This window comes from Calonectris borealis, chromosome 6, assembly GCF_964195595.1.
Source record: "Calonectris borealis chromosome 6, bCalBor7.hap1.2, whole genome shotgun sequence".
Taxonomy (NCBI): Eukaryota; Metazoa; Chordata; class Aves; order Procellariiformes; family Procellariidae; genus Calonectris; species Calonectris borealis.
In genome coordinates this window covers 26,319,308-26,344,988 of record NC_134317.1, presented here as the reverse complement: position 1 = coordinate 26,344,988, position 25,681 = coordinate 26,319,308, and the positions used below count along the sequence as shown (strand labels likewise).

The following is a 25,681-nucleotide window of genomic DNA, read 5'->3' as shown; positions in this document are numbered from 1 at the left end:
CCTAAATTAGGTTTAATGCTGCCTTTCCTTTGGAGGATGCTGCCCAAATGGCTAAGTCCTTTTTTCCAGCATCTGTGAGCGGGCGTGTCTGTTAGAGGACAGCTTTGTGGGGCTTGCGCATCCACCTGTATGAGGATGCAGAACTGTAGCTGCTGCTGCTGTGCCACTACGTCTAAAGAAAGACTACAAAACAAAGGATTTGTCTACCGTGATATAATTCACATTGTCCATGCTAATCTGTCTGATGGGCACTGGTTCAGTTATCTCTATACAATTCTCCCTTCAGTAGTAGATATATCTTGTTCTTTGCTTCTTCTCCTTATATTTTAACCTGAACAGCAGGCTTGAACTGGATTTATTTTTGGCATTGCCATTAGTTGTTCTGCAACACTGGGCAATTAACCTCAGTCTGTGAAACCTACTGTATGTGGCTGTGGTAATACATCACTTCCCTGAGCAGGATACTGCAAGAACTGACTAGGATTATAAAGTACTCTCAGATCTTTGGATACAGAGTATTTATTTATAAACAGACAAAATGAAGTAGGTGTTTGTAGGGCATGCAAGAATTCGGTATCCTCGTTCATAATCACATCTCTGCTTATTCAGGCTGTTCCTTTTTATGCTCCGAGAATACTTCCTCATCTAGCTTCCTAATTTTTTTTTTCACATGTGTAGGCATAAAATAAGAAGATACTTGAGCAGTTTCCAGATACTAAACATTTTAACAGACAGGTGACATAAAAAATTCTTGTCACCAAACATAAAAAGCAGCCTGACTAATATTGTTGTACTAGGTTGGCTGATCAGCATTTAAGTAAAATCAGCTCTTGAACTAGAATTGAAGAATGGATATGCCCTTGTGCTACATCACCTCAATTTCTTTTACTACTAAATGTAATGCCAGGCCCTCAAAAATAACCTACTGAAAGAGGAACTTAAAAAACAATCTACACGTTAAGTTTTATCAGTTAAAAAAAAAAACTCAATTTGTAGTCCATTGCAGTCCACAAGTGTAACCTTTTGGAAATGTTTAATTATACTTTTTTCCTCCACTGACTCGTCAAAAAACCTGCTCAAGAAACTGGGGTAATTGTGAAATTTGAGCTAGTAATTAGTTTCATTTCTTTGCTGAAGGAAACATAGCCAGACAGTCATCAGTGAGAAAAGCAACTACATATTTGATTTGACTTTGGGACTTTTCCATGTGATTACAAATGGCAAAAGTAAAAAAGGTCTTCACATCAGATTCATATCTGTAACATGCATTTATGCCTACTTCATTAACTTGTTCTGAATTCTTTTTAAATTTACCATTATTAATACGCACTTGGGATATAGATATGGGATACACAACCTAGCCTATCTCTTAGCTACTCTGCCTAATAGTTAGACATAGCTTTCAGAAATAAAAAACACAGTCGAGGTATAAGAAGTTTCATTTACTGGCCTTGGGTAAAATTAGACTCACCACTCAGTCGAAATAAACTGTAGAGTACCTCCTCAATTAGCCCACAGTACCTTCAATGATATTTCAGCTTAGTTTCTTTTAATCTGATTTAGTAATGATTACTTACTCAAAAAATAATTTTGCATATTCAGGTGCAGGAACAGTCAATATTGCATACTTGTGGTTTTTAACATTTAGACCAACTTAAATATTTAATAAGCTAGTAAGGACTTGGAGAACCATGTGGCTTGATACGTTGGCTGGGCAAAAATGCTGTGTATCATCACATCAGAACAGATTTTTGTACCGGCAGTGAAACTTGGAACAGCTTTCTGTGGGCAACTCCTTTAGCTGAGTCAGGATGAAATCTTGTCAATAGCTTCCCACACTGTCTCACTTCACCACACCACAGCGCCTACATGTTTGTGGTTAAGATGAAGTATCATCTGTCTCGTGGTTAGATTCAATTTCAATATAAAATTTACTTCCATACTTAAGTAATAGTTTTTATGCTAAATTAGATGTCAGATTGGTGGTGCTGCCTCACAGGCTTCCTGCACGCTAATCTATTCCTAAAGGTTTGTTGTGTTGTTTTTTTTAATCAATTAAGTAATGACATATAGCTTTTCACACTTCACTTATGCACAGTAATTTTGCTGAGCAACAGTCATCGAAAAGTGTTAGATCTGTTTTGCAAAGCATTCAGAGGCAAAGTACGGATCCCAACTACACAAATATGAAACCAGAGCTGAATTTCGCTCGCAGAATTGTTTAACGGGGAATAAGCTCCCAGTGTACAACCTGGCTCAGGGCATCCGTTTGGACGAGATCAGATGTGTACTCTGACACAAGAAAGCAAGCATTGCCATTCATGAAAAAAGTGCTTTCTCTTCCTTTGCTGTTGCTTCCACTCAGGCAGCATTCCAGACTGTTTGAACACTTGTTCTTTTTACAATGCCAAGAAACCACAAAAACCTTACTTTCTCCTCCCAACCAAATTCTTGTTTTCTGTTATGCTTTCATTGTAAATAAAATGTAATTGATTTAAGGGCTGAACAACTGACAAGAACACATAATGGAAAAATCCCACATACTGTTATTTTTCCAAGATGCCAGAAGGGGTGGGTGTCAAGTAATTTTTTTTTTTTCATTTCCACACCTCTTTTTTCAATTCTATTAGAGAACATCAGGAATCATTTTCCCTACACCCTCTCACAAAACTTGAGTAACATACTGCAAGCTCCCTTTAATCATAAAGACCAAGCTGAAGTGGAAAAAAAAAAAAAGCAAAAGGCTCTTACCAGCTGTAGCATGAAGATAAAACCGGGAACTGCCAAAAAAAAATTATCTTCTTTGAGACTGCAGTTGGTAGCTCCTGCCAGATTTAAAGAAACTGCACAGAGAATCACATGGGAAAAGTTTTATAAAAATAATCCTGCAGTGGAACAAGGTTAGAAAGGAACAGGATGATGCTAGTGAGAAGCCGCTGTTTCAGTGCTATTGCTGCCACTATCACCCACCTCTCCAAAATCAATCTGTACAATATATATTAAGAATTTTATGATTAATAGTCAATTCACTTAGCTAATTACAAACAGTTCATTCAAGAACCATATTCTAAAGTGTTTCTTATGTTAATAAATCAGAACACAGATGACAGCAGTTTAAACAGTGTACATTGAGATTTATTAGAACAAGCACTAATAGCAGCAGTGTACAGAGTGATGGAGACAATGTACTGTATGCACTGAACAATAATAATTATACAATTGCACTTCTTCAGAGATCTATTAGAAAATGCTTTTCAGTAAACAGTTTCCCAAATCTAGCATTGTTTGGATTTGCCTCTGAGGAAAAAAATACAAAAAATATGCTTTTTTTTTTGGTAAGGCATTAGCAACATTCATTGGCAGGCTAAACAAGTCATTTGTACATGCATTATCCAATTACATTGCAACAGGTAAAAGAGCATCATGTTTCCTCAAAAACTAGAATTGTGTGTGTGTTTTTTGGACACAATATCCTGGTAAATCCGGCTCAGCCTGAAGGAAACAGATGACATCTTGTTACATTTTAGAGCACAACATAAACTATAGCATAGCCAAGTTCACCTTTATTTCCTACCAGAAGCTGTAGGACCTCCCTCAGTTGGAGCTGGTATTATGGGTATTGTGTATACCACATACATCACTGGAATAAAGTCTCAGTTAAATTAATTTCTTTTGTTTACTATTCCCCCCACTACCACCTCCCTGAATCATATGGCCAAAAGATGCTTGACTGTAATCAACATTAAATACTGTATGAGCTTGGGTTTTATTGCATGAGAGGTAGTCAGCATGAGGCCTCATCTGCATTCTGGATTACTACAACAGCATGTTCAAAACCAACTCACGAGTGCAAAGACACAGAACAAGTGTGGCAGCTGCGTTATGTGGGAACTTAAAACTGTTTTTTTACCGCTCCTTCCTGGCTAGGTTCAATCTCTGAAGTAGCCAGAGAACTTGATATACCAAAAAAAAGCAGTTCTATTTGTGTGCTAAAGCCTAGAAGGACAGAGGGGAGGCACTTTCTCACATTCATGCTTTTCTAGGCTGAGATTAGGAGCATGCTCTTAGTTAGCCACCCCTTCTTCGCAAATCAGAAAGATTAGTCTCCTTTTTTGATTGGCATACAGTACTAGCAACCCTCACTCTGGGCTGGCACCATCCTGGGGAAAGTACAGGGAAACAGGGATAGGAATTGCAAATATTCTTACAATTAAGCTTGCCAAAGTGAGACATAATATGATGAATTGTCATTGATTTAATCTCCTGTTCTTTCTTCCAAATGTCATACATAATTGAGCTTTGCAGAGACATGAAGTTAACTGGTTTTAACTACAAGCCCCAGAATAAGATCCCAAAATGCAAGAGAGTCAAAGGAAAGTCAAATATATTGCTCTGACTGGCAAGCAGTCAAAGCAGCTGTATTTCACACATTTATCTTCCACAAGTGCACATGTTCAAAATTAAGCTTATGTGTAACTAGTTGAATACCTAGGCTTGACTGTACGTTAGGCCTACAGTTGAAATAGATTTGGGCAGCTTGATCATCCAATCACCTGGAAGCTCACTGAGTTCAACGGAGTACCCACACCAGCTCAGCCTCATCTGCGTAGGTGCTCATTTGTTTAAGCATGTAGGAATTAAAAATCAAGTACTATAAAGCCTGGTGTAACCAGGTACATTGTTTTGATTTCTTAGGAATGTCACTGTTGAGTCTTTTTATTTGAACTTTAGTATCTACATTTTTTAAACTGAATTCAGTGAGACTGTTTGCAATGTTTATGCTAATTATGTATTGATGCCTGTTGATGCAAGATCGGAGTCCAAGCAGTTGAAGCAGAAAAAAAATCTGAAATGTGCATTGCTGACTAACTCTTGCATGTGAAATAAAAGTCATAGATTTGGAATATACAAATTATATCCTACCTGTGTTACTCCTCAGCTGTTGATGCTTAGTAACTGTAAGCAATTGAATTGTTTTTACAGGCAGAATTACAGCCAGTATTTGGAGTTAGAATTAATAAGATGTAAAGAAGAATCATCCTTAAAGATATCCCAAACTTGTGAATAGTCAAGCACAAGTGAATGCATTTGCAGGAAAGCAATCAAGATCAATCAAGATTATTTTTTTAAATGTTAAATTACTGAATGTACTATGAAGGACTAAACTTGCGCTTTTAAAAATTGCGATACTTCAAGTAGCTTATACTGTTTTCAAAACAAATATTTGCAAATCAATTTTCTATTGAGTTATTTAGAAATTATGGTACTGACTTTTTCCCAGTATCATTTCCTTCTTCATCTCAGACTACACTGAACTTCTGAGCATAAAATTAAGGGTGCTGCAGGTGAGGTTTAATATTACAGTGCTCAAAAATAATGCCTTCTGCAACATTTGGGTAGCTGGGTACATAAAGGCTTCTTACTTTCTTTCTTTCCCTTAAGTAACAGTTTTCTACTGCTTTCAAACAACAGAAAAAATTTTGTCTGCTGCATCTAGGAACACAGACCCTTTCTAGTTACAGTCTGTTATTTTCCTCTAAAACAGACACTGTCTACCCAGTACTCAAAAGTAGCACTGGCTCTATATGTTAGGCTTCTAGAAAGCAACTATTTGCCTTTAAAATTCATCTTAAAAACCGCGAGGCGAGTTTCTGTATATCTTTCTAGCTGACATAATAGCATAATCACAGTGGAAAGACTCTGAGGACCTCCTTTTACAAGTATGCTACACAAAGAGGTGTACAAGAAATCAACAGATTTGGGGTTTTTTGTACAATGAGCACAGGGATATGGGCAATCAGCAAAGAATGCTCTTTTAGCTATTTAGGTTTTGACATTTTGGCCTGCTAAAGAATTGGTGCAGGGGCTTCCCATCTGAAATTAAAGGCTGTTAAAAGCAAAGAAGCTCAGTAAGGCAATGTAAAATTAACAACTAATCTAAACCTTACTCTTCTAAAGGCATTCTCAGAGTCTGAGCAAGGTATAAATACTAAAATTTACTACATTTCATATATGTGCGTATGGGATCTAATCTCACAAAAGAAGTGTGACATTATTCCCAATTTCTATTAACTTTGTGCAAAAATGAGAGAAAATAGAGAATCCTTTGCTGTTGAAATATTGAGAAATCATAATTCACCAAACAGTTAATTATACAAAGGAAAGTAGATAAAGACCCAAAGAAGAGTCTTGCTACTGGTTACAACAAAGAAAATATACCTAATATCCTAATACAGAACTATCATAATGATCTCTCTGGATACCACAGTAGTTTAATTTTATGATGGCTTTTTACATGCTGAATAAAGTGTCTGCTTCAGACAATCTAAGAGTAACAGATGAACAAGAAGTTTGCTATGCATTTTGGTGAAGGAAAGTATTTCAGATACCAGATGCTAGCAGCTTGATTTCTTACTCATTTTATAGTAAATAACATGGACATATACAAAGAAGAATCCCATCCAGAAAAGCCCACTGATATTTCTTTCTGGTCCAAGGATGAAATTTTAGTGAGTAAGCACTATAGGGCCACCCCGCTCTGAGAGCAGGAGATTTAGCAAGATCTGAGCATTAGATGCAAGACTGAAGCACCACTCTTCATGTCTGTGGAGTTCCAAACATTGTTTAATTTTTAAAACTCAAACTTCACATGTAATTAATTCTTAGTGAGGAATGAATGTTTGAAAATAATTAGTTTAGAAATAAAGGAAAAAGAACAGTGCTTTTGCTAATTAGAGTGAAAGCTTATCTAAGGTAGAAGTTGCCGTCTTTGCATTTATGCCTGCATACCAAAACACACTCATCAGCATTTATTTCTCAGCTCATAGTCAGGTCTTGTTTGAGACTCAGCTGAAAATAAAATTTATTGTGATCTGAATTTGTTACAATATATGTCAACCAATAAACAATACCAGTAACACATTTCAAGAACTAAATAGACCTAATTTCTAACCTCAAATTGGAATGATAATTTTCAATGTTGACTTCAAGATAGGTGACAAAGCATGTTTAACATATTTATGTATAATTTTATTATTGGTGATCCAATCTCAAAATATTTTATAAAATATTAAGCAAATACAAAGATAATTGAAGATCTCATCTGTATTTCTTCAATACAGTTAAAGAAGCTGTCCTGAATTTTCCTTTGCCTAGAAAATACTGAGGATTAAACTTATACTCATTTTGTTAATGTTACTGTAATATTCCTTGTTCAGGTGAATTTAACACAGGAAGAGGGAGAGCATTCAGCACAGGACTACTAGAAAAGAAATCTGAGTTTGCAATCCTGACTCTTAACACTGATTGTCCTTGGTGGACCTGACAAATCAACCCCGGGCCATAAGCACAATCATAAAAAAAAAGCAACTTCAGAAAAAGATGTTGCATGTGTGGCTACACTGACTGGCACAAGGACAGAGTACCTCAATGAAGAAGAATAGTTCTGGTTGAGTATTTATCACTGTGTGTGTGCTGCTCTTGTATAGCACTAACATCATTTTGATGCTCAGGGTGTACAAGATAAGTTACCCACTTCTGACTTTTTGAAGGAATCTCCTCACCTCTTCCCTTGTTGCATCCCTAATGTTCTGGGCCAGCAACATTATAATTAGCATAAGATGTGTCTTTTATTAATGCAGACCATTAAAAGTAGCAATCAATATGGAAATATGTTTTAGTGTTTCATAGGAGACAACATCTGGATCATTGCTCCAGGAGCACAAATAAGTAGCTTTACCATACTTCAATGAATTATTGATAGGTCAAGACAGAATATATTATGCACTGCTGATTATATATTCCAACTTTATGGTTTCCTTATTTATAAAATATGTAACTCTCTTTGTCCACATTACCAATACACCTTTAGCCAAATGCTGGCTACAGTCATTTTTATTTATAAAAGGAATAAAAACTTCCCTTCACCTTCAGAATTCATTCTGAGCAAATGTCACCAATCTTCCCTTTTTTCATGCTGTCATGGATCAGTGGAAAGAAAAATGGTATTAAGATAACCTGCCTGAAATGGATTCAGCAGCTCTGCTGACATTTTAATTCATAAAAGTTAGAAAACTTTCTGGTTTGTAACAGCTGTGCCACTGACAGAGCTGCTGTGACTAGTTTCACTGTTCTCCATTGTGGTCTCTCCCTCCCTTTTCTTTTCTGAGGCTTGCCAAAGATCACAAGGAAGGGAAAAAAAATTAAAGATACGATGGGTTTATAATACCACAAAACTTGACAAAGGAGGAGATGGGTATATAAAACACCTACAAGTACATTGCTATCACTTTTTAAACCTGCAAGATACCATATAAAAATCCTTTTATAAAGGGGCTTTTTTCAGTTTAGTGGAAGAAAGACATAGCTTACACCAAAGCTAATGAATGAAGGTATTTTACATTCCCTAGTTTAAAGAGCAAATAATGTATTTGCTTTTGTAAGTAGACTCCTTACAATATATAATACAAAAATAAAATAAATTGCTGTAAATAAGCCATTTCTCTGAGCTTACTGAGATTTGCAACATTCTTGTGGGTACCATTCACTGTTCTAATGGAGCTCAGGGAGATATCCTCCCCAGGAATAATTGAACCTTTATTAACACACTTAGTCTAGATTCTTCTGTTAAAAACAAAAAGGGGGAAAAAAAAAAAAAAGACCTTTCTCCATGAAACTACTTCTGAGTGACAACAGAATTATAATAAAAGTAACCAGGGATGGTAAAGTAGAAAATTATACTACTTTTTATACTAAACATACCTTCGCAATTTTGAGCACATTAACAAAAAACCTTAGTTGCCATTGTATCCCTGCCTACTTTGACTTTTATCAATATATGCTCTAAAGATCAAATTCAAGTTTCATGCAATTTTGATGACTGTTACTTAATGACAGACAGGAAGAAAACCCAAGATAGTATTTTTAGCCCCAGTAGCTGCCAAGTGATTACGACATAGTAAACTCTCTTAGCTTTCTCCCAGGTCTGTGTATAACACAGGGTGACAAGTGAGACCATTCCAGTGTTTCTTACACGCTTCTGTCAATATTAATCTTTTTTCCCCAGCTGGGCCAAACTCTCTAACTTAACCCCTCCTGTCATTTTAGCACATGAATACAAATACCCTTTCTTTTCAGGTGGATTCAATCTGGAAACTCTCCTTTACTTTCATTATGCAGCTCCAGTATTAGTAATGACATCTAAAATAGAGTTAATTCCTCAGATTACGACTGCAGCCAATGGCATGTTAAACAGCTAGTGTTTATCTGTGAACCAGACAATATTCAAAGTCCTATAAAACAAGGAGACCACACAAACCTTCCCTATACTAACAGAGCTTTGCTAGTGAAAGCAAGTTTTGCAAAACTCACAGAGAATTGGCATATTCAGCCCTCTTGGTTATTGTGCAAGTGCAAATGAAACTCCCCTCTCTTCCAGGGTATTTCTAAAAATTCAGATTTTTTGAAAGAAACTCTATGAACAAGACTGCATTGTGCTGGGCTCCACTCTGCCTGGTTCGAGAGTGAGAAAATCCCATGTTACCTCCATGGGAAACAGAGGACATGGCCCAGATGCAAGCTCCTCACCAGGCGCCCATGGGGATAGGACAAGCGCTGGCTCCTAGTGTGCCTTAAGGTTTGTGTAATTTGTTTCCATAAAGCTCTGACAGTGTTCAGTAGGGAATTAATTAAGGGCAATATCTTTCAAAACTATGTCATGTTTACGTACTGCAGTACTCGCCATATGCCTAACGTGCTATTCAAATAAAACCCACAAATGCCGTACAAGCTCATTCAGAGTCAGAAGTTCAAAATGAGAAAAAAAAAAAGGGTAACGTTATTTGTAAGATGAAGAGAGTATTATAGTGGGAGTTCACTTTTAAAGCCAAATACAAAAAAAGTTTATTTCATGCAACTTACATCTGTCTAAAACTAGACTGGGTGTCTAGATGACTTTTTAATCACAGTGATACTCTACGAAAATCAACTCATATTCAAATTGCATCTCCCAGTGAGATAACAATTTCTAATATGCCGAAAAATCTACCATCTTGTTAATACAGATCTAAAATAGGAATGAAGCTATTTAAGTCTTTGTAAGACATTACATTTGATGAAAATAGCTATTATTATCCTATCATATCCGCAGTACCAGAACAGGGAACAAATTAAGGTACGCTTTTAAAATATTAATTGAAAGTACAGTTCACTATTGTGAAACTAAAGCATAAGGGTTGTGTATTTTATACAGAAATAAGTGTTTTGAGGAAACACAGGAAAAAGCAAAGGATATGTCTTTGCAGTGAAAGTTAGAACTTCTTAAATCGTTTAAAAGGTTTTAAATGTCAAATGATTTGCACTAATTTTCATCACATATCAAACCTATAGCAATTAAATCTACTGAGTTGGTAAGTATTTTTCATGCCTTTCAAAAGGAAATACTGCCTGGATGAATGGAGTGAGGTGGGCTGAAAACTGCCCGAATCCCCAGGCTTGAAGGGCATTGATCAATGGCTTACGCCCCGCTGGCAGTCAGCAACAAGGACAGCCCTGCAGGCTTCAATTTTGTGGCCCATGTCAATCAACACCTCACCAGTGACCTGGGCAAGGACATAGACTACATGCTAACAAGTTCGGAGATGACATTAAATTAGGAGGATGAGACAGCACGCCAAATGGCAGAGCTTCAATCAGAATGACGTTGCTCGGCCTGAGGTCTGGGCCAGAAGACACCTTGTGAGGTTCAACAGAAGTGCAAAGGTTTTGCACCTGGTGCGGAAAAATCCCATGTGCTGGGAAGGGATGGCCGAGCAGCAGCCCTGCCAAAAAGCAGCAGGCACTTTACAATGGGTGCCAGGCTGCTGTTCTCATTGCAACACGGGAAACCATTCTGCACCACGCTGGCAGGGGATGTGGAAAGCCCACTATTCCCCACGACTTAGTGCTGGTGAAATTTCACAGGTTGTCTAAAAATCATAATTTGGATAGAAGCCCCCAGACGTATCCTCTGTTAACCCATGCTCTTTAGAAACAACACAAAATATGTCAAGATGTCGCCCAAGATTACAGGAAAAATTTGGTAAAAGATTTTGCACACAATCCAGAGAATTCTGCACTATAAGAAATTGCTTTACGGTACATCTGCTAGCACTTTTCAATTTCTGATAAAGACTGCAAATGTTTTGTGATGCATTGTTTTCTGTTTCCTCTACTTACTAATTAACTAATTTAACATTCAGTAAGCTTAAAAAGTGCCTTCAATAGAAAGATTTAGCATATCACAGATTTTTTTTAATTCTAAAAATGTTAATGTTATTTTTCTTTCAATGAGTGTCAAATAAACAATTGTAAAAAATAAAATCAGTGATAGCATCTTTAGTGTTTACAAAGTTTCAGTTTGCATTGCAAATAATGGCATTCACAAAGCACTAGCAGAACACTGTAAAACTAAAGACCTTATTTCTGTATTAAATATCAACTTTCAGAAAAATTTGAGGACATGCAGTTTCTGTCCCTCAAAGGTACTTGCAGTCATATACACATAGTGTTTTCTAATATCACAGTGAACTGCACCCAAAGACTGGAGCATGAGGGGGTCAAATGTTTAATAATGTTGTTTTTAAGGAAAGTGACACAGAATAATTAATTGCTGTTTTGCACACAATGTGCCAATTTGACTCATAGTGTAATGTCATTAAAGCAAGTAGGATGAAGTTAATTAAATATGATTAAAAAAAACAAATTTTGATATATTTTCATTTTCTTATAATAACAATCGCAGAAGTAAAAAAAACAAATCAGACTAGGTTCAACTAGGAAAGAAAAAGATATCATTCTTTGCATAATTCAAAATTTTCTTTGGAAGAAATTCTGTTAATCTGCACAGAGTTTTTAATACCGAATATTCATAAGCAATTGATGAGCATTCACAATTCTTAAAAAGTCTACTTAATATTTTCTTTAGGTTTTCATAATTCTTCCTGGTAACAGAACTGTGTGAAGAAATTGGAACTCATTAGTAGCTAGTTGCTCTGCCAGTTGCTTTGCCATACAAACAAGGGGGAGAACTAAACGCATATTAAATAATCAAAGTAATCTCAGTTCTGTACGGACCTGACTCTGCGAAAGGAAGAAGCAGGCAGAACTGGGTATGTGTTGTAATCTACTGAGAACTGTTCAAGCAGCTCTGCTGGCAGGATCACACACCTATCTAATCTTTTTTTTTAGGTCTCAGTACTGGAATCAATCTTAAATAGAAAAATTCGAGTGCACTATGTACACTGTGTATGTGTAGAAAGAAATACAGTGTACGTGCATGAAATCTAACCTACCATCAATGCCTGGATGTATAACACATGCATAAATGGAAGACTAGATCATACGATATGGAATGCAATTTTTACCTAATAAAATTACTTCTTTTCCTTTTATTAAAATCTGCCCTCCTACTGTTTAATGTTTCAGAGATTTTCAAATAGAAAGTGCCAAGCCTTCTTCCACATATATTAACTGAGGCTTAGCAACATGTAAGAGACTTGGTTCTTAATCAAAAAATATAGAATCACTTTATGAAAAACTGTAAAATATAACTTTGCACAAAAGCTATTTTGGCAACACAAGTAGTAGTTGTTAGCTACAACGGATGGGAGCCTCTGCCATACTCTCAAATATAAATTTAGGTAAGAAAAGTGGATGGGAAAAAACAGAGCCAGTAAAGTAAACAGTGTGTGTGGCAGAAAATAGTTGCATTTACAGTACTATCCAGCTTCTGGAGAGAAGCCAGAGACCTTCCCATGAAATCTTTCTGTGCTTTTAATGCTGTTGCAAAGCTTCAGGGAATTCTAATTGTATAAACAGTTATGGGGAAATGAGATTCACTGTGAGACTATGTCCAGCCAGTGGTAAAAGTGATGATTGCATCTCAGCATCAGTCATTTAGAATATGAACTTTCTGACTAGCAATTCATATGCATTTACCGAATTTGTCTCAAATTCAACCAGGTAGCAATTTCTTTTCAGTCTGATTATACAGTCAGCTTCCCAAAGCTAAAGCATGTACAGTAGATCTCATTCCTCTGAAATACAGTTAGATGTTTGGTTATCTTTTGATTTTAAATAATGCAGGTTCTTCTCCAATATTTATATCATGATAAAATTCTAGTGTTTTAAAAATCTGCCCTTCACACAAGCCTAAGCATACATATTTTAAAATTACTTACTGTACATCTTCATATTTTTTTTAAGGCATGAACAATGGCATATGAATGGGAACAGCTTCCGGAAAAGCATATCTTTTTGATAAAGGCCAGTCCAAGCGCATCGCACCAAAGGACTAACCTGAAGCCAGAAATGACAGTGTTGTGACCCAAAAGTTTTTAACAAAAATAGTTGAAACAAAATGGATTTTCTTCTCTTTTTCTTCCTTTTTTTTTTTTTTTTTAAATTTAAATTACATTACTCTTAATGTCTCTTTAAAGCACCGGTTGCAGTTTTGCATTTACCAGCTCTTCCGAGTGACTTTGGATAACTCATCTGCTTCTTTTGTTCTGAATTTTCAGTGTATGAAACTTTAAAAGGCTTCTGTTTCTTTTTTTTTTTCTTCTTTTTTTTTTTAATGGCTGCAAAATTAAAAAGATCCAGAAGTGGTCAGGGGCCTGGTCTAATGCACTTTCAAAGGTCCATTATAAAGATGAATATAAATGCAAATGATAGGTTTTTCCGTAGACCCACAAACCACACTTAGCTATAAGAAACATATTGTGCATAGTTATTTTTTTCTTCAGAGTGATATGTTTACTAGATCTACATTCTCAGTTTACCAGAGTACGGGAATTTCTACTTTACTAAAGCCAGGATCCTTTCGCAGTTCCCAGTAGGTGTCATTGGTAACCCAGGCTTCTCTTTGATTAGCGTCAATAACTTTTCTGCAGAAAGGAAAAAAAAAAACAAGAGAGAGAGAGGAAAAAGAAGTTCTGACCATAGGTCTCTGCTCTTATGCAATATGAAATCAAATTCCATATCTCTCTGATCTAACCCAATACTAAATCTGGTTTCATTTTTCTAAAGGACACAAGAACAGTCAGGGATTTAAAAATAAAAATCAACCTCTACCTATGTCAAAAGTGGAAGGTTTAGAAAACAGCCAAGATCGCAAATCTGTTATCTGATCTGTGTGAGCAGGTCTTAGAGCCACATAAAGCCTCTTTAGCCATTACAGATTCGATTATGTGCATTCTGATCAACCAAGAGGTCTAGCTTGCAGAATGCAAGCCTTTTACGATTTATATTGTTTGTCTCCTCTGTATTTTGCTCATCTTCCACTACAAAACTGCATCAAGCACGTTCAATCTTTTCACTTTCAATCCCCATGCTAAACATCAGGCTATTTGGTATGACTATCCCTTGTTTCAGAAGAATGCTTAATTAAAAGCGAAAACAAACAAAAAAACACCCCTCCACTCAAAAATAAATAAATTGTAATTTAAGTACGTATATATATATATATTTTTATATATACATTTTATAGATAGATAGATAGATGTATGATGATGTTGTTCAGGTCACTATTTACTACTTTGTTTATGCAATGACTTAAAACAATAACATAGTTAAATCTTAGATCGTAATATTACACCTCTATTCCACTTCAAAGTTAAAAAAACATTGGCCAGGAGGTGCAGCAGGCTTGTATAGCTGTTGCCCATTGTGAGAAATGATCTTTCAATTATGAAGCTTTAAACTATGTAAAAATTGCTTCAGGCAGAGAACAGGTATCTGATTATTTTTCTTAAAATTGCCATTTTCCAGGCTTTCACGATTAACAGACTATGTTGGTAGTAATTCTTGTAGTACTTTGTCGAGTCACACTATAGGAAACGGAGACTTACTACTGAAATGAATAGACTCACTTAAAAAATTTGGGTACATATTCAATGCTGTTTTCTTCCATGTACCGTCTCCGACCTCTCTGGAGTTCCTCTATTCTTTGTTTCTCAGATGCTGCTGCTTCTACATTTCCTTCCTCCAGAAGCCTGTATGAATAACAGCAGGTCCTCTAGCAATCATACAGTGTCTAGAACAAGGGATTTTCTAGCACCAATCATCACAAAAGACAAGCAGAAGCCAAGCCTGTTTTCTGTGTTGTACCCACTTTCAGATCTAGTCATAATCTCATAAAATAAGAATAACCGAGATGTGACTCCCCCCAGTTACATGTACCTGACCTATAGCCTAAGGCATACACTTTCTTTAGTAACTTCAGCATATCACGAACATCGACGTACTATGAACTGAGAATTTGGAGGGAATTAATGTTGCTTCCATTCATAGCAGGAGGGCATGACATTTCAGAGCCTGTCGTTCCAGTTTGTTATGAGGAATCCTATCTCTGCCCAAAGATTGCACTATAGCTCTACTATACCAGCAAGATGCTTTCTACTTTCCCCCAACTGGGTAAAGCAGAAATTTGATTGCAGTACTGAATACCTTCTCTGCTAGCAGAATCCTCCAAAGTTTAGTTCAGACTGTAGTGAAGACATAGACAAAATTCAATACTCAGCCAAACCCAGCCTTAAAACCACCAAATATTAAGTGTATAAATAAGCATTCTTGCCTTTGATCTGGCCTGAATCGCGCATCTGTTGTAGGAAGAAGATCTTTCAGTAAAGGATCTAATTCATTGAGCTCAATAGCAAACCTTGTGAAGCCATAATAACGTTCATAATTAGTGGGCATGGAGCCTGTATGAATATGTATGAGGAAGAAAAAAGCTTTTTAAACTATTACGCTAAATATGCAAGAGATTAATTTATTTATTAAATTATAAAAGCAAAAATATTAATATATTTTACTCTTACATACAATTAAAAAGCATCAAAAGCTATTCTCTAGGTGGAACAACGTTCACTAAATATTAATTTCAACTGCTTATCCTGCAGAGGTTGTAATTACATGCTAATAGATTCAAAACTTTTATGATCTTCCTTAATTTTTAAATAAAAATTACTGTTTTCAAGGTTTTCAAGTTAAACATAGTTTCCTGTTCCCTGGAAAGTGGGCTTATCAAATGTCTGTATAACAACTAACCTTAACTGATCTTCAGAGTTAATTTTGGAACATAACGCTCGCTCACAGACTGATTCTGCACTGTCCAACATCTTCAGTACTAACAGCAGTCAGAGTAGACATGGCAGAGAGTAGGGTGCAAAGTAGGGTTCAAAAGACTATCAATACAGAGTAGGGTTCAAAATACTAAAAATTATGAAAATTCCTGGGTAATCACTCTGCATGTATGAAAGATACTATAGGTGCAAAGGATGACTAATTCAGCCTCCGTGCCTCTAAGCAAGCGTAAGGAAGTTGAAATCAGCTCCTGAAATCACAGGAGCTCGCCATCTCTGAAGTCCAATCCTTTAGGCTAATAAAGCATTAAGACAACAACCTCAATAAACTGTCACCTCCTATTTGTTGTATCCAAATAAGCTACCCTGCTCTCTGTGAGAAGGCAGGCAGGCAGGCCCAGACATCAAATTTTTCTCTTAATTTTATTCTTATGTTGACCCCAAGACCCCAGAATATTTGACCAGGAGTCAGACTGAGATGTAGAAGACTACACCCTGTAAGAACATTTCCATTTACCAATATTATAAACTCGTGTAAATTCTTGTTTATTTGTCTAGACAGAAATTTAATTTCTCCAGGAGTATTTTGCATATTGAAAATGATGGCTAAAACAGCTTTATATAGTTTAGGGTTACGCTACGGTGCCTGCCGGCATTTACTACAAGCTTCTTACCTGGCCTCCATATGCATTTGGCTGAAGGTGCAACCCCACAATAAAGGCCTTCGTGCCACTTTCCAAAAAGGCGATGAACCACCTTCCCTTCTTGATCTATCACAACACCCTGGACCTCATTTACATTTGAATTCCAGTAGTTCACCTGCAAGTTTAACAAAGAATTACTAGTTCACACTGTTTTTCACATTACCCATTGTACCAATAGAGATACTGCATGAATCTTAATATGTGGCACCAATTGTCCAAATTTTGTATCGGAACAGCTCATCTGAAACGAAGAATATCAGAATTCGAAATTCAGATTATCTGAATATTAATTGATTTAGTATCTGAGAAACCCTGAATAATTTAATATGTGGTTTTGGTATAAAGTATTTAAATTATCTGCACATCTGGGAACTATATTGTTGTTCATTAACGCAAATCCCACACAATTCAGCAAAAATGACACTTTGAAAGTTGCAAGATCAGAGCCAGCTCTCTTCTTTCTATATGGAGAAATACTGATTATACCTGTAAAACACGTAAAGGAATCCTTTGATGGGTGCTGCACACTACTGTTTGCAGCAGGGAAGATGTTCAGCCAGTATTACTTGTTATTTGTTTCTGTTTCTCTTCTCTGTTTTGCTTTTCTTAGACATGTTTATTTCTTACACCTTCACCTACTGAGCCAGTTGCCCATTCTCAGAACATCCATCAAAATTTCAGATTTACAGTAACACACCATTGCTAACACTGCAATGGTACTGATGTATTTTGTTGCAATATGAAGTCAAGCTTATTTTTAGGGAAAATAATTGATAGTAACATAGCTATACAGTGACCTGTTTTTATATATGGTCCTTGCCTGGATATTAAAATACTATGAACCAAAGCAGCATTATTTAATCTAAAGAGATAAAATATTGACAGCCAAATTCTAGTAAAGGCAGAAGTAAAATGGCACAAAAGTCTACAGTGACTTTGCGTTTTCATTGTAGCAATAGAAAAGAAATTCTGACACTTCATTTTTAACCTAAAACCAACAACAGTATAGCACACAGCTATACAGCAATGCAATACACTGATATCAAATGTGCAATGGAATAGAGTCATACTACTTGACATAGCACTCTCATTTGACAATTTACATATTTAGAAATGTTGATAAGACAAAATGTGGAATGTGGATTTCAGGAATATTGAAGAAACAGCTTGATGTATGCTTAAACTATGCAGTTTTATGAATATATGATAGGTATTAGAATACATATGTTACCTTGACAAATGTGAGTTTACAAATACAAACATTGCTTTTTGTGTTCCTGATAGTTATCTCTCCATAGTGTTCTATCCACCTCCTTCCACTAAGAATATTATGTATGCAAGTAGTGACTTTGTTCCAGACATAGTAGTCTCCATACCTAAGAACAGATTAACAAGTAGTTGGTAACATATATTAATCATGAACATTATGGACAAAAAAGTAAAACATAGCTCCATTATCATAAATACAAGACCATATTCCTCAAAAACTTTTGAAACAATAGCTTACTTTAATAAAGCACTGGTTCTGGGTACATTACTAATCCTCCACAGAGGAGCTCACCGAGGCTCTAGTGCAGAAAACTGGAGAATGGTGCTATGAACCACAAATCAAGATATTATGAACCACCGAAGCCCTGCACGGCATATTCACTGTCCTCAGAGCATTAAGTGCTTTGGCCACAATTCCTTTAGGGGCAGGACAGTGACCCAAAGATCAACATAAGGTTGAATTGAGGCTATAAGCAGACAATGTAATTAAATTACAAATAGAAGAAAATAAATATGGAAAGGAGATAACAGAAAGAAGTAGGAAGCAGGAGCTCACTGGCACATCATCCCTCTCCCTCTGTAATAACTACTCAGAGTCAGAGCATCTCTATTGTCAAACAAGGGAATAAAATGAGGGAATTATATTGTGCAAAGCACATTCTCCTTCAGAGCTGAGGGGCAAGCATGAAGACAGAAGACAAAGATGCTCCTAAGTGCACTTACTTCAATTTCATGAGATGGATAAAATGGTGGAGTGATGCCATACTGTTACAGGCAGAAAGAAAGGCTGGCTGCAATGTACAGGAGCAGGAATAGTACTGCAAAACCAGCAGACACGTTTAAAGTATCCTCTCCTTGCACACTCTCAGATTTACAACTTGCAACTAGTCTTACCTGTGGTGAAACAACTTCTTCTCACTACTCTGTCAACATCTGAAGAACATGTTTCAGCTTATCTACATTTTGAAAAATGACCTTACATTGTTACTAGTGGTTGTTCTGAGGGAACACTTAGCAGTATTGAGAGCCTTAGTAAGGACAGCGCTAGCTGCTGACAGTCCTATATTGCAGCCTTGTTCTGAACAGATGATCACTATTGTACATGTAAAACTTGGGTTCTCTCTCCTAAAACATTTCTATCCCCCTCTGTCTATAACTTTCTAGAGAGTTTGTGTATTTTTCCTCCAAAAAATCCAAGTGGATCTTCAGGCTCAAAAATGCTTCAGTATCCCCACCTGTACACTAAGGAGAGATTTGAGCTAGGCACTAACTCTCACCAGTACAATTCCTGTGATGTCTGCATACACTTCCCCCAATCCATTCACAAGGCAGCACAGATTAGATTGCAGCAAAGACTGAAAACAAAAGGAAATAGGACAGTAGCTTACTTTGGAAGAGTCACATTCAAGGTTCCAACTGGCAGAATTTCCATTGATTTCCCCCAGAATTTGTTTTTCCACCTGATATCTGAATATAATAGTGAAAGATTTACAAAACTGAAAAGACCAAACCCTCCCCCTTGCAGTGATCTGTGCCGCACATGAGATAATCTATGCTAGACCATCCAGTTTAAAACAGGACAGTATGAGGTTGTCATGGAAAGACAAAAGAAGAAAAAAAAAAAAAAAAAAAAACCAGAAAATGACATTAGGTCAGAAAAACTAAAGGTAAGTTTGATTTTCTTCTAGGAGTCATGCCTGTGCTACGTTATTGTCAAATCTCTCATGAAAACATTCAATACAAATTAAATGCATATGCCAGTAGATACAAGGAAAGAAAGAGCTGCTTGTTCAACTGTGTAAAAAGAACTGCTTGTGTTTGTAAGAAATAATAATTTTCTCGGTAAAAAGCTTTTAAGCAGAAAAGTATAAACAGAGTGCAAGTGACAAGGGAAGTTGTAATACATCTGCTCACTCTTAAGAATGAGAATTTGGAGTGAAATAATTCAGAGCATCAGTTTGTAATATGTTACTACAAAAATAATAAGTATAGAAATTTTGAGTAAATTCCAAATGCAAAGTTCAGCTTGTACAGACAAAGTTTTTACTTGCTAATAAAAAAGGAGTTTATGCTTTTGAATTAAAAAAGTATACCTTGCCAAAACACAAAGTTCTTCGATTCACAGTGACAGGCCGAAATGGGAGGATGGTGGCTAACCTGGAAAACAGTTTGGCTGAGTTAAAAATAATTCATTTTCATCTCTAAGACAACACAATTGTTACTGCAATATGAAAATACTAAATAGCCCACACTATTTATTAGCCTATGATGCTATGAAAACAGATGCAAGTTAAGTTTGTATTTAAAATGCTATGTACTTAAAACACTTCCTTGTGATTACTAAAACCTTTAAAATATATACCTTCTAGTATTTAACAAAGTTCACTCATACTAACAACCTTTCTTTACTATTAAAGAAAGCAGATCATTCTAAATAGAAAGAAAAAACAAGATTACTCTATAAAACAAAGAAACCAAAATCTAAATCTAAACAGGAGTGTCTATCTAGAAATAAGCTTTACCTGCTCTGAGAAAAATCGAAATCCTTTGTCTTCTCTAATACATTCATAAGTTTCACCGAGCACTGGGTTAAATGGCTTGCTTCCTGCTCTAAAGTATGTAGAGGCATAGCCTGATGCTGCAAAAGCGGCTATGAGAACCTGTGAAAATACAACAGAGAACATAAGTGAGAATAGGCAGAGATTCTTGTGTATATGCCATCACTATGTGGTGTCCACAACTCACTCCACTCAGAATGAAATCTGGATTCATGAAGCATGCCTGAGAGTGAAGCCATACATCCCAGCCAGAACCAGCATAAACTATAATTCTTTTGTTGATATAATTTGGTTTTCTTCATGGCCTCAGTCAGCCTCTTTCAACAGTCCTCTAAAATAACAATCTGCACAAGATACTGTTTTTCTACCTTTGACCAGGCTTATCACTGATGATCTAAAACACAGACCCAGCTCTAGTTTATACTCCCTGTGAATAATAGTAACTTCTAATGACAAGCTCACATACCATTTTCCTATGGGAACTATTTTATTTAATACACGGCTCTCACTTAGGATGTCCTTAATGCAGAGTTATCTCAGGATCTTCCATGCACGTGCGGCCTTATCAGCCTCCTTGTCTACAAGTACAACCAAAATTTAGTAATCTCTAAACCAGGCCTAGCTGGGAGTAATAAGCTAAGTGACACGCCATGGTGATTTACATTACATCTCCCTTCAGCAGAGTTAAAAAAAATCACAACAGGCACTCGAAGTCCAAAGAAAACTTCAAAAAAGCAATACTGGGATAAAAATCACTCAGCTAAGGATAATCTGCTGAGAGTGGGGCCAACGTTAACCAGGTCCCCCTCTCCTTGTGCTAGTGAGGATGTAACACTCGTATGAGCTTTTACATGCTTTGTTTTCTTCCCACTGTGTAATGGGTACTCCATTCTCTATTCATTTCATATTATTCATAAATGCAGCATCAACACAATTAACGCTCTTTTCACAGGCTTTTCTTTAACAGTAGAAACCTTCACTCTTCCAAAACCTTTTTCATTAATTTAACTAGAAGACACTACAGAGAAATGCAGCGTTTTACTATCCTTATGATATATAGAGCAATGAGAAGAAAAGTTTCCACTACTTTTGGATACTTATTTAAGATAGCAAAGTCCTGATTTTTCAGAGAATGGTGAAGAAGCAGGTAGCATTCACAGCACTGCTACCACTGATGTGTTGGGTATTCAGCACTTCTGCCAAGTAATCCCACGCGCCTCAGCTTGGGTGTGCAATTTGCATTTTTAAGGTGCTTGTTAAAAGTTTGGCTTGTATCCCCAGTATTGCACTAGATATCTGTAGCAGAGAAGGGGATTGAATCCACATTTCCAAGGAAGCTTTTGGTTGCACCGTGGCTTTTCCTTCCTGAACTCCCCTGACTTCTTCAATACTCACCTTCCGAGCTTTTCAAAAAAGGAGGCAGAGTCGTACAGGCAAACAGCCTGCTTTACTCAGTATAACCCTGTCCAGTCCTTACAGGATCTCCCTTTTGTGAGGGACATAAGGAGTCTTGTAGGAAAACAGCATGTGATGGTAATTCATTCAACCCCCTATCATAAGACAGGTCCAACTTCTTCAGTGGCAAGGAAAAAATACCAGTGTTTAGGACCCCTCGCTCTCCTGCAGGCCACGTGAACATGGCAGTTCATGGACCTGAGGGTGTGGCTATATGACAGCCACAAGAAACCTCTCTTCTCCCAGTTATCCACAGTGCTGCCAACCCATACCAGGGAACAGTAGGTATGTTCAGCAACAACACTGCCAACTTTCCCCTAACAGCCTTTCCCTGTTTCTTCTGAGGAAAAGGAGACATGACAGGTCAAAACACCCTGAGAGCTGAACATAGGCTGTTGGCTGTCCGTTAAAAAATCAAGACATACTCACAGGGGAGCTGAAGTCAGGCTGCCCAGGCAAACTTTGTTTTGGTTTTGGAACTTCTCTATTAGAAATTGCCTAGGATGACATCTTATTGACACCTACATTGATCATAACCCAGCCCCAGACTTGATTAGCTCTTGGAGGCTGCTGGACTTGACCACTGAAAGCCAGGAAAGGATGCTGAAGGGTTAGAAACTGCCAATGCCTACATATACAGTCCTAGAGATCAGTCTTTACATCAGTGAGTCACAATTGCAGGACTTGGTTTGAAGTCAAGAAAAGTCCCTCAGCCTTGTTCAGATCACACCTACCACCTGTAATTGTTCACAGCATTCATCTGTGACCTCCAGCAGGGAGGTCTGTTGTCGGTGAACAAGAAGAGCAAGAGAGGACCCTGCACAGACCTCCACTCAACAGCTCCCTTTTTAATACAGACGTAAGAAGCGCTACACAACATTTATTACCATGCGTTCATAAGGATCATCTGTTTCAGCAGCCTTGTCCAAGAGTTCACTGTATTCCAGCTCTTCACAAAGGTGTTGCAAGGTATTCAGAGGTTCATTTAGCTCAACTGGCATGGATACTTTGGAGAGATCTTTGCCAATGTTATTTCTCAAAATATTCCACAGATTGATGTTACTGGTGTCAGGGCTGGGAGCTGGGAGACAAGTTCTCCGTCCATTCCTGAATGCACCTCCTGTTAGCTCACCATTAAGAACTGGGAAGGGAAAAAACTATTATCATAAGAAAGCACCAGATTAAGAAAACCAGACTTATCCATTGAACCAAATCACCGGCAGAACAAGCAAGCCCAACTTCACTGATTTCAGCTGAGCTGGTCTTGTACAGCCATGCAGTAAATCTGGTACATGAACATAACCAACGTAATTTCCCAAAGTTTAAAACATAGCAGTATACTTTGCCGAGAAATGTTGTCTGCAACACTGGTGTTGTCCTCAGATATATTATCACTCACATCACTGATATAAGATTCATCATCAGAAGCCTAAAACATAAATAAAATATCAATTAAGTCAAATACATATAAAATATACTGACAAATTAGACAAAAATAATTAATTGAAACACAAATATTCAAAGACAGCATCTCTACCCAATTAGACCTTTTAACTAAATCGACTGGATGTTTCAATCAGCCCATACTGCCAATGCACTAAAAGTGTCAAAACAAATGCTATGCTCCTCTTATATTTCTGAATTCCTTATTACGAAGCCAAATACAGACATTAAATTTGCAAAAACGTAACTTCAAATGAGATCAGAGATGAACAAAAAATCGACAACCTAATGCGCTGGGGATGGGAGGTGAGAAGAAATAGTCAGACTTGTGCTCTTTATAAAGAACCAAACAATAAAATGCAGCTTGTGTTTCCGCAAAAAATTATATAAACATTGACCTATCATTTTGCAAAACAAGAACTATATCAGTGTTAAAACTATTTTTAAGTTTTTTTTTTTAACAAGAATTTTTTTTTTCAGAAATGTTACTTTCAAAATATTTTACAGTATTTACTGATGACAAAGTATTTATTATAAGGCCTATACCATTTGGGGCTGATTTTGTAAAGTTTCCATTTTGTTTATACCATACAGACACACCAATTTTCCATGCTGATATAGACAACCCAGACTATTGAAATAACATGTACTTTACACCTGCCAGAAGCAGTAAAATAAGGAATCATTCCATTCTTTAGATGAATAACTCTAGCCGTGGTTGTGCCAACTCGTGGCACACAAGCAATCCTTGCCAAAGAGAAAATGTGGTGGCACACTCTTATTTGCTCTTGCAGAAGAGTTATGGTAGACCACAGCACTACTGTGGCTTTAAAAAAATGTATTTAAAAAAAAAATACATTTTTAAAATTGAAGAATTTATTCAGGATATCACAGGAAAGCTGTGGACAGCAACGTGATTCAGGAGCCTGAACTGTATCTGACTGCTTCACCTTTGAGCTGGAGTGAGCCAATTTTTCATGCTTTTGTCCACTTCTCTGATTACAGAGAACAACTTTATATGTATACTAGAAGACTTTTTTTTAAAAGAATAACTTAAGATCTACATTAGTTGACTGCGTAGTCAGACATAATTGCTCCTGGCTATGTCATCCTTATCTGAAACTGCCATAGTCTAGCAAGGACATGTACTGAACGTAAGCTGCTGATACAAACAACTTTCAACTCAGTTTTACACTTCAGGAAACTTCTGCACCCCATCACAAGGGAGTCTCAGGTTCATTTATCTACACCTTACACATTCCGATACCTTTTCATTCTGAGTAGCATTATAAAAAAAAAAAAATCATTCACTAGTGGTAGTAATACCTAAATCTGTCCAACAGCAAAGCTGCAGCATGCCATCATAGCCTACCTCGTTTTCTGACGAGCTGGCAGATAAAAGCACTTCCTGTGCATCAAAGAACTCTGAAACAGATTCAGACATAGACAGCCTGCTCTCATTAGAAACTTGCTGAGATAGTGGCAAACTGACATGAATTTGTTCACCCGTCTGTAAATAAAGCACAGAAAAATAAAAGTATTATTTCTAATATAAAAGAAATATGCATAGAAGGGGTAAATCACCCAAATAATTTTTCTATGCCAAATATAAGCACAGATAGTAAAGACAGCACTTCAATAGGGCTTTGTGTGTACCTAACAGCTGATACTTTGACAATTACAAAATAAAGGGCATTTTGAGCAGTGAGATACACGTCTTCATTTGAGGCCTGCTCAGCATCAACTGCTAAGTTTTAGCAGCCCAAATAATCACGGATCTAGTTCTGCATCCAGAGGAATGATTTTGTGGACAACAACTGGATTGTGTCAGACAAGTTCAACCATGAAATTCAGATTAAAAGACACCTGGTCATAACAAATTACATCACTAGGAGCTAGCTTTGATACAACCAAAACCCAAATATAAAGCTTTATAAGGTCACGGAGTTATAAGTTACTTTCAAAATAAATGCATTTGTGAAGCAGTTTAGTAACAAATGTTTGAATATTCAGGAGGATGGCTATAATATATATTTATGTGCTTTTATTCCATGTTTGCACTCCAAATCTCATTTGAATTATGCCATTAACACTGACTCAATACTACTAAAGGGAATGAACTCTCTATGGTTTA

General features: G+C 36.7%; 1 protein-coding gene across 2 annotated transcripts in view; it reads right to left on the bottom strand.

The window, feature by feature from the left end:
• LOC142083631 (oxysterol-binding protein-related protein 6) overlaps positions 1–25,681 on the bottom strand; it is an 81,466-nt gene that overhangs the window by 17,182 nt on the left and 38,603 nt on the right. The window contains exons 14-25 of one of the 2 annotated variants that reach the window (XM_075153343.1): positions 24,920–25,057; positions 23,446–23,533; positions 22,992–23,245; positions 20,614–20,751; positions 20,185–20,248; positions 19,480–19,558; positions 18,054–18,198; positions 16,793–16,937; positions 15,611–15,737; positions 14,907–15,029; positions 13,843–13,922; positions 2,752–2,843 (exon numbers count right to left, since the gene is read on the bottom strand). In XM_075153343.1, coding sequence (XP_075009444.1) covers positions 2,752–2,843; positions 13,843–13,922; positions 14,907–15,029; positions 15,611–15,737; positions 16,793–16,937; positions 18,054–18,198; positions 19,480–19,558; positions 20,185–20,248; positions 20,614–20,751; positions 22,992–23,245; positions 23,446–23,533; positions 24,920–25,057 — 1,473 coding nt within the window. Of the gene's footprint in view, positions 1–2,751; positions 2,844–12,223; positions 13,923–14,906; positions 15,030–15,610; positions 15,738–16,792; positions 16,938–18,053; positions 18,199–19,479; positions 19,559–20,184; positions 20,249–20,613; positions 20,752–22,991; positions 23,246–23,445; positions 23,534–24,919; positions 25,058–25,681 lie in introns of those variants that run through there. The other variant, XM_075153341.1, reaches the window with a different exon arrangement.